The sequence below is a fragment of the Micromesistius poutassou genome (genome assembly GCF_964030765.1).
Source record: "Micromesistius poutassou genome assembly, chromosome: 18".
Taxonomy (NCBI): Eukaryota; Metazoa; Chordata; class Actinopteri; order Gadiformes; family Gadidae; genus Micromesistius; species Micromesistius poutassou.
The window spans coordinates 11,626,609-11,636,328 of NC_140288.1; the positions used below are offsets into that span (position 1 = coordinate 11,626,609).

Consider the following 9,720-nt stretch of genomic DNA (forward strand, 5'->3'; position numbering starts at 1 on the left):
CACCTACCTACCAATCTAGGTTTGATTCCGATCTGATTTGATTGCGTTCCTTAGCTACATTTCATTCCTTCTTTCTTCCGGCCCATAATCATGCCCATAATGGCGTAAAAAGCTGTGATAAATCTTGGTGATGCAAATCGTTTGACAATAGTCTGTACCCCATAACCATGACCAGCACAAACAGCATTGGCAGAGGAATCAATGTCTTTTGGGACGTTCGGAGCTCAGTCTGTTCTGTGCCAACCCTCTGAGACACTCAAGATCCATCCAACGATGGAAACGATCAGCTTTCGCATTCAGATGTCTGTTATAAAGATGCTCTTTATTACTTTCAGCTGAGCGCCAGATTGGGAGGAGCCTATTTTTGAGCCGCCCAAAGTTCTAATATGTTAATCCTTCATGTTGACCTTTTGACAAAGCTCAGCACTAAAACCATAAAAAAATATATAATATAATTTTTCAAATTCATCAATCATTTATTGATTGACTTTTCTGGCATATTCAGTGAGCTGAATTATAATGTCCCACACCAGATGTGGCTTAACTATTAATGTTTATTGTAATTCTGAATAAATTCCCCAATGGGCAGACACCGCAGCTGGACTATTCAGATATACACATAAAATACAGATGCTTTGCTGGAACACAGGGACGACTGTACAGAGACAATTACTGTTTTTAAACTGAAACACTGAAACTGTTATTCATTAGATGCTTGGGATCCACCATCTCCTAGTATTCACCTCACTCCCACAACGTCTTTGCATTCTGTACACTCATTGCACAGTTTTTAGTTACTTTGATCGAATGCTCTTACTGTTCTGAGCCTCACTTGTAAGTGGCTTTGGATCCATGACTGGATGTGTAAAACAACAGGATGTATGTATTTGAAGGAAATGTAACAAGGAAGTTGTTATCTTCATGGTGCGGTACCTCAGTTTTTTAAAAGGTCCCACGTTGTGTGTTTTGATGTGGAAAACATCTGTTTTATTCTTCTCGAAGGCTGTCCGACTTCTGTAATTTTGTGGCAAGACAAAATAAGCATTAATAAACAAAGAAAGGGTGTTGTTCATTGATGAGGTGTATGACCTTGCACGTTTGTTTGTGTGTCTGCTTATTTGCTTGCATGTATATGTGTGTGCGAGGGTAAAATACAAGAAGGACTTTATACCATTGATGGTGGGCTAGGGGCTTCCATTCAAAATATTTGTTCTCCTACCCCTTACCGTGATGAACAGGGTTTGAATTGATCCTCTTCTGCTTACCATAGTGAACCAAACTATCTCTCTTAACCATTCAACAGCTGCCCTATCTACCACAGTGCAGCCCCACCTGGAACATTTGATCAAATCCAACCCATGATGATGCACATTAACGGCTATCCAAGGAGGATGAACACAGTCCAGCACACCAAAAATGACTACCCCATTATCTGAAATGTGTTCACTTTGTTAAATAGGATAAAAGGACACTGATCGAAACAGAAAACAAACCACCATCAAACTTAAAAGAAGGCGTAAAATCTATCACTTACCTGTATAATTGTGTACAAATAAATGAATAAGACAACTACACAATAAAGGTAGGACCATGTATACGATGGAGTAAGGTGAAACTCCTTCTATCCACTGTTTTGTTTTCTATACTGTGTGCAGTATAGAGCCTTATAAATCCCATTTCTATGTTGGATATCTAGACAACAACCACCACACACCCTGTATACTGAATACATGATATGTGGCTGATTAAAGGATCACTGAAACCATTCCAGTAATGGATAACATTCCTCCTAGTCTAGAGTAACAATGGAGAATAATATATGCAATGTACATATTACAGGTAACTGTATCCCCCATTCTATGTTGGCAGAGATGAGCCAGCGAGTTACCTAATCCGCCGATAGAATTTCCTGAGGCTTATCTGATTATTAAAAACCTTTGGCATCGTGGTCTTCCTTCATTTGCCTTGAAATGGAAAAGAAGACCATCCATGTCACATTGTTCCCCTTACTCCAGATATCCTATGTCCTAATGTTGCTACTGTATGGAGAACAGATTCCTGCAGCTCATCCAATCCAAGTCGTATTTATCACTACAATTTCCTTTTTTATTAACTCTAGGGATGAGTTGAAGTTATATCAAAGTTAATTCTCATTGTGTCATATTGTTTTTAAGTTAAATGTATTTTTCTCAGCAGGAATTATCTCATACAGTGTCATTTTGCATTATAAATACCAAAACAACAATAAAGAAAATCATAAGCATCCTTTAGCAGATGAATAAGGAAATACCTCTTTTCTGTGCTGAAGAAATGAGAGGAATAGAAAGGTTCATGGTTACTGATTGACATGAGAAGAATAGTTATGTTGGCTACGGCTGTTACAGGCTGTAGTTCATCAGACCGTTTTACATCAACTAGCATAGGCTTATCACACTAAACTTTGGTCTTTAAAAGAACAATTAACAGTTAACTTAATTAACATAGATAAAACAATAACAACAGTGTTTTTACATTTTTATAAAACACTACAATGTGTGAACTCACTTGCTGGCCAGGTGGACCTTGGGACTGACTCCAAAGTCTCCAAAAAGGGTCACAAAAACATTGGCATCTGTACCTGCTCCTTTCACATCCCCGGTGACAGTGACCACCTCATACACTGGAACACAAATACATTCAGGGGAAAGGTTGTTTCAATAAAAACATAAAAAACGAGACGGGGAGAGAATAACACAAGCAGCATTCTACCAGGGAAGAAAGGTAATAGTCTTACATCACTTATTGTTCCAAAACAGCACTACTACAACCTTTAACCACAACCTACAACTTCAAATAGACCTGTTGATAAAATGTATTTGGATGTTTAATGACTTTGTTGACATTCTTTTGACTATACTATGTGAAAAACCAAAGGTGCTATGTCTAGCATTGGAAACTTGCGTAGGAATTCTTCAACAAGTAATTTAAAAAAAAGCCAAAGCATATGCAGTGAAGTAGCTGGATGTGTTTTCATATATCCATAGATCTATGTTCCATAGATCCACGTGCTTTATCATGCCCACCATCTGACAACATAGCCACTGGGTATCCCGTGCAACACAATACCCTCACCTGTGTGCAGCTGGTAAGAGATGTGTGTGTCTCTGCGTGATGTAATGTATACAAGATTTAACATTGAACCCAGCATGGGAGTCAGGTTATGTAACACCCAGATAACATCGCACAGATAAAATCCTGCGAAAAGCATGGAAAATACAGAATTATGTGTTTTCAAAGAAAGATGTAGAGTTAAGATCATTGTATTTGAACAGATAAACATACCTAAGCAATAGAGAGATGGTGTTTATGCCGACACTCAAGAGACGATGTATAAGCCTACAATTTGAAGGTGTTAACATGAAATTCTGAAATGTCTGAAAAGGGATAAGTCAGCAGTGAAAGTATTTTAGTAGGAATTAGTAGTAAGCAGTAGTAATTCATATATCCTTTTTAAGGGAACCCTTGAATTAAAAAAAACAACAGTCAGGATTTCCGATTGTCACTTTCCCTGGTGTTACGAGTGAAACAGACAGGAAACAAGTTTAGTCCAGGCTGATTGCTAGAAAATAGCCAATTCAAACATAACTGAATTTATGTGACTGAAAACGTCGTTCTGTGAGGGGTGTCAGGCTGAAGACATCTTAGCTAAGTGAGACACACTAGCAGTTGATCAATGATCTAAGGGAAAGTAAGAAAGAGAAGAACAGGCAAGACACCTGATAAAGAGCAATCTGAGAGAATTAGATCAGTCAGAGACACAGAAACCGAGTTATCAGGGTAAGGACTGAAAATAACTGATTAAAGTGAAAAAGGAGACACCTGATAAAATGAGATAGAAGGCTGCCTGGCAGAGAGCGTTTTTCTAGACCTCTCCATCCTTCATTCTAGAGAAGCTGAATCCAAAGTGGAGGTGCACATTACACAGCAGACTTGCACGCAGGGCCTATGGACACAATAAACACGTATAGGCCATATTCTCCATCTGCTTCACCTTTACCATGCTCTATAATGTCAGATACAGATGTGGTCATTTGAGCTCAATGTATAGGCTACTGGTCATTTGTGTAATCTACTTGCTAAAATCTTGTTTTGTAAATGTATTGTCTTTGTTGAACCTTTAATATATTTCAGTAGTGGTATTATGCTTATCTAGTCCCAACGTAACAATGGAGATAACCAGTGTGTGTACTATAGAGGGAAAGAAACTGACCAACAGGAAGCAAGGTGGTTCATGAATAGAAAAAGGATCTAGTCTAATGTCTAATCTTATTCAACTGTATAGTCTGTTCTGTTGTACTCAATCCTCAAGTCTGTTATAGTCTATCATGGTGTCTGTTCTAGATTCCAGATTGATTTATAGTATCTAGTCACTGGTGTATTTTCAGTTTCCAGCCATGGTCTGTTGTGCTCCCCTGGCTGGCCGCCCTGCCTCCGCCGCTCTCTGGGATCTCACCCAACACCCGTCTGGCCAGATTCTCTGTTGTGCTCCATCCATGTGGAACACAGCTGAGCTTTACCAGCCTGGCACAGGGAGGGTTTCTCTTGGCTGGACCAGAACTAGTCCAGCCATGTGAGCCTGGCTGATACCATCAGATGTATTAGTATTATAGTACTTTCAGATGAGGGTTCCTACCTTTCTTCTTGTAGTACTCATCCTCATATCCGTCAGAGGAGTCGGTGTGGTAGCTGAGCAGCTCGTTCTGGTAGATCTCGGCGTAGTCCAGCTGTTTGGATTTCTTCTTCTTTTTCTTTTTGTCCTCGTCGTCCTTTGGCTTTTTCTTCTTCTTTTTCTTGGAGTCCTCCTCCTGCTCCGATAGGTCCTCCTCCTCGTCCTCGTCTTCTGCAGACTTCTTCTTCTTCTTCTTCTTATCCTTGGATCCCATCTTGTCCTCCTTCTCGGGATCCACAGACTTCTTCTTCTTGGTCCCCTTCCTCTCCTTTGCTCCTCCGTCAGTCACTTCATCCTGCGGGGACTTCTCTGAGCTCCTCTTGTTCGCCCTGCCTGTGTTGACATTGTTGTTGTTCTGCTCGTGGCCCTCATCCTCCTGCTCCTCCTTGGTCACGTCACCGCCCTCAATGCCTCCATCTGAGGATCTCTTCTTCTCCTTCTTCTTCTCCTTCACCTTCTCCTGCCCTTTCTTCTTGCTCTTCCTCCGCTCCTCTGATTGGGCCGGGGAGGGGTTCTCCCTGCTCTTGTGTCTGCTGCTGCCACTCCTCTCTCGCTCTGGAGCATTCTTCCTCCTCTCCGTCAGCTTTGGCTCACTTTCCTCCACCTCGTCATCCACATCTTTGGTTTCTTCGGAACCTGTGGATTTTTTCGCTTTGGTTGGCATCTTTTATTCATCCACTTACCCGGCTTTTAGTTTCGTCAAGTGCCGCCTGGAGTTTCTAACGCTGTAAGACAATTCATTTGACCTGCGAATGTGAGAAGGTGCCAGGACTCTGGGATTCGGATCTGTGTGTGTATTTGTTTGTGTGTCTGTATCAGTGTGTGTGTGTATTTGTTTGTGTGTCTGTATCAGTGTGTGTGTGTGAGTGTGTGTGTGTGTGTGTGTGTGTGTGTGAGAGACACAGTCCCAGGCTTAGGGCCACAGAGGACTTATGGCGGCCTGGGGATCTCCTTCACTGGGCAGTGCGGCCACACGACTGAACACACTCACGCTCATGAAACATTACTGTCACCTCGGCGGTCACGTGGCCCAGGGAGAAGGCCTGTGAAAAAGGAGCCTTGCTAAGGGAACTTATCCTCTCTGTAGCACAGAGGTCCATAATTTATAGTGTCATCAGGATCACTTTACGAGTGGGGGGCCTCTCATTTGTGAACCCACACTAATATGCAAACATACCTCTCTCTCACACACACACACACACACACACACTCCCACATGTGCACCCAAACATTACAAGCATGCACAAATGTGCACACAGACATCTCACACATGAGCTCATAGACAACACAAACAGACATGTGCACAGATACATACAGTATATTTATATTGAGAACTGCATTTAGAATCAACAATAAAAATAATAATCTTAGAAACGTTTGTGCTGGTTCTATTCATGTTAATTCACATTTTGCTGAATCGATACACGTTTGTAATTGTTGTTGTGGCACCACCTGTTTAGGGAAAGTTATTCTATGGCTCTAAAACAGCTTTGTCTTCATAATTTAGTAAAATATCTTCCAATTATCTTCTATTCTGCTCACCAAAGCCTCAGTCAACTTTAGGATATCCAGACAAATCTGCAAGCTCATGTTTTATTTGCTCTGGCATATGCGTCTGGTGGTGGTAATGAATCTATTCTATTACCCATCAAACGATATAGACCACACAATATTAAAGCTATCATTACTATCTCAACAGACTACACATTGGTAGTGCCCAGTGCACCAGTTCGGACTGGTTTCTGTCTCTACACATAGAGTGGTCAACATAACACCAAATAAAGTTTTAGGTCTGAGATAATTCAGATCAATCTGCTGGTGGGTCTCATGCAGTCATTAAAATAATTTAAATCGATCTGCTCAATATTCAGTGTACTCTGATGTTTAAATCTGTCTGCTCTTCAATATTCAGTGTACTCTGATGTTTCATGATCAACATCACACCTGGTCTGGTAAAAAAGGGCCACTTCAAGTTCCTTGGTGGTTTGTCTTGTCATGTTCTTCTCTTGATGGTTTGTCTTCTCATGTTCTTCTCTTGGTGGTTTGTCTTGTCATGTTCTTCTCTTGGTGGTTAAAACCGACCTGAGAAAGAGATCGCCTGAAGAAATGTGCTGATCAGAATTCAATCATCACAAATGTCCTGAACATAATATTGCCAACAGACTAGTCAAGGGAAAGTGTTCATGTAGAAATAACATGGATTGGATAAATTGCTTTACTTTCCTCTGCACCATTTTCTATAATTGATGAACTTTGCATTGAGTTGGGGATGGCTAGCCTGATACATCCTGCTGTAACATTTAGTATAATGGGACATTCATGAGACTGGAGCTAGAGTGAGTCAGTCAGTGAGAGGACACTGACACCACGCCTGCTTAATAATGAAGGGACTGATAGTAGCTTTGCTCAAGGAGTTAATTGGACCAGACAAGCCAGGGGTCAACTGACCCGAGTTAAGAGCGGTAATTCACCACCTTATGGCAACACACATTTCCCTTTTATTTAACACAGAATAAAAATGATGTTTATTTTTACCAATCCCCACCACATACTCTCACACACACACACACACACACACACACACACACACACACACACACACACACACACACACACACACACACCGAGTACGTAGGAATAGTTGTCACAAGAGAGAAAATCAAAACCAGTTTATTTACAAACACAATAAAGAATGATCTACAATCTAGTTAAGAAGCACTGTTTTATCTATTCCCTTTCATTTAGACTAGTTCTCCTTGTAATCAATTTTTACATCATTGCTGAGTATTTTACACTATAAACCACAAGGTGATTAGAAAATCCTAATATTTCTGTTTCTCATGTGCTCATACATGTTGACCTTAAACGACTTCACTGTGATAAAGGAAGCCATTTGTATCGTGAAGTCCATCAAAAAACTCACAAAGTAGAGAAGACCAATCAATGATCTGTGTCTCATACACAAAGTAGAGAGGACCAAGCATTATACATCATTTCAAGAGTCACCGAATCACTCTTGGAATACAAATAAGTTAAGATAAGACAATCCCAAATGCTCCACTTCCGGGCATTTCTTAGAATTCATGCAAATTCATTGCAGCAGGTGAAATAAGGTGAGGCAACAATAGCAAGAGAGAATCCCATCCCATGGTGAACGGCCCAAGAGCCATCGTCATCCAATCAATCCATCGAGTCAATGGAGATCGCAATCATTGATACACAATACTGCTCCGAAAGAAGTCATTGCTTTTAAGTGATAACATTTGTCCACATCCCCAAGCCCCCGGTGATATTAGTGGATACCTATGTGTGAACATATCTCCGTGATTCATTGAAGCAGGCACACACAAAGCCCAGTAGGCCATAGAGTACAAACATGCACAGCATTACATGGTTATGCATGGAATTGTATTTTACAGGGGGAGCAATTCCAAAACAAAATGCACAATAAATGCTGTGCACTGCGATCTCTTAGAGATTCTAAGATTTTAAGTTTAAAAAGAGTGGAAAAGAGCTGGATCTACAGTAATGTACATTAGGTATGCGATCCACATGGGTGAAGTGCGCATCAGAAAACGGGTTGATTTCTCATAAGGCAGTATGGCTTAAGACATGGAGGATAGCAGGAGATGGGATAAGCCATAGAGCCACAGTGTGTGGCCTTCATTCCTTGTTTTCTTTCTCCAGTGCTGTATGGAGGGTGAACAAATTGGATTAGTGATAGGAAGTCAAAGATTTGTTATCTTATTGTTATAAAAAACATTTGCTCGGCTTTTATCCAAAACTACGACTTACGCCTTAAAATACTCAATCTTATGCAAGGAATATTTGAGAACATTACCTGGTCATTTCAAGAGAAGATCAGCTTTTGAAAATATGCTGATCCAGTTATCTATTTTATATTTAATAGATTAGGAAACCATAGAGCAAAAGGTTTCATCTTTTGTCAGTTTTTGTATTAGCTCATTAAATTCCACCAATTGATTCTCCACAACATTAAAAGCTGACACATCACATGTGGAACACAGGAGGGCTGATGTTCAGAGGACAGAAGGAGCGAGACCCCAACAGGGGTCCAGTTTCAGCGCAGATATTTGTGCATCGTCAAGTACAAAGCAATACTCCTGTACAACTGTATAAAACTTTGTTAGGCTGGGAACCGGACGCATATGTTTTATCATCATCATATGTTGTTATCTCATGTTTTATTTTCTCTGGCATATGCACCTGGCCCCACTCCTGTTCAGAAAGATTTCCAGCAGACTTCACAACCATTTATCTATGAGGGGTTTTAGTGCCTTTTAGTGCATTCTCATAAGCAACCAAGATGGCTACCGATAATTTGTCACACTCTTGGTGGTTGTAGGTCTATCCAATTGCATCCAGAGGCATTTTGGTGATCGTCCGTTGATAACTCCCTTTGGAAATCGAAAAATGAACTGAGTACACATTTGTGAATTGGACTCGCATAGTCAGGCTACAAATGAGCCATTTGAAAAGTTAATTTGAAAACGTCACGGGAAACGACGACAATCACTAGGACGACCACGTTTGACATTAAAAATGAGCAACTCATGGTTTAGAAAACCAAGAAGAAGAGAGGATCAACGACTTGTAATGTTAGCAAGTTAAAGGTATACATCAAAGTTGAGAACTAACATAGTTTGGCATCAAAGCAAGCATATTTGACAATGAAATGGAAATGTTGACTACAACAAAAAATGAAGGCTCCAGAGGTAATCAGTTTCTTTTAACAGTTAGGTGGCTAACACTGAACCAACTTGCTAGTTAGCAATAATGTGCTAGTGAACAGAAATCAGATCTGATGGATCCATTATTAGAGGTAGTGTTGCATTTTGCCACTGAGATGGCACATGTACCATAACTGTCTCCAAATTGAATCCCCCTGGAGCTTTCTTACATGCATAACCTCCTCCAAAATCCTCCCCATCCTTCACATACATTTACTAAATGGTTTTAAAAAAAAGGACAGACTCCATGTCACTCATCTA

General features: G+C 40.5%; 2 protein-coding genes across 2 annotated transcripts in view; one reads left to right on the forward strand and one right to left on the reverse strand.

Moving 5' to 3' along the window:
* LOC311363356 (lipoxygenase homology domain-containing protein 1-like) overlaps window positions 1–5,372 on the reverse strand; it is a gene marked incomplete at both ends in the record, with an annotated part of 88,072 nt that extends 82,700 nt beyond the window's left edge. Inside the window, 4 exons of the mRNA XM_084483304.1 lie at window positions 934–1,014; window positions 2,291–2,302; window positions 2,545–2,659; window positions 4,673–5,372. Of these exons, the coding sequence (XP_084339430.1) occupies window positions 934–1,014; window positions 2,291–2,302; window positions 2,545–2,659; window positions 4,673–5,372 (908 nt within the window). The remainder of the gene's footprint in view (window positions 1–933; window positions 1,015–2,290; window positions 2,303–2,544; window positions 2,660–4,672) is intronic.
* The window catches only part of rpl37 (ribosomal protein L37), a 151,384-nt gene that overhangs the window by 123,233 nt on the left and 18,431 nt on the right, over window positions 1–9,720 (forward strand). The window lies entirely within an intron of this gene.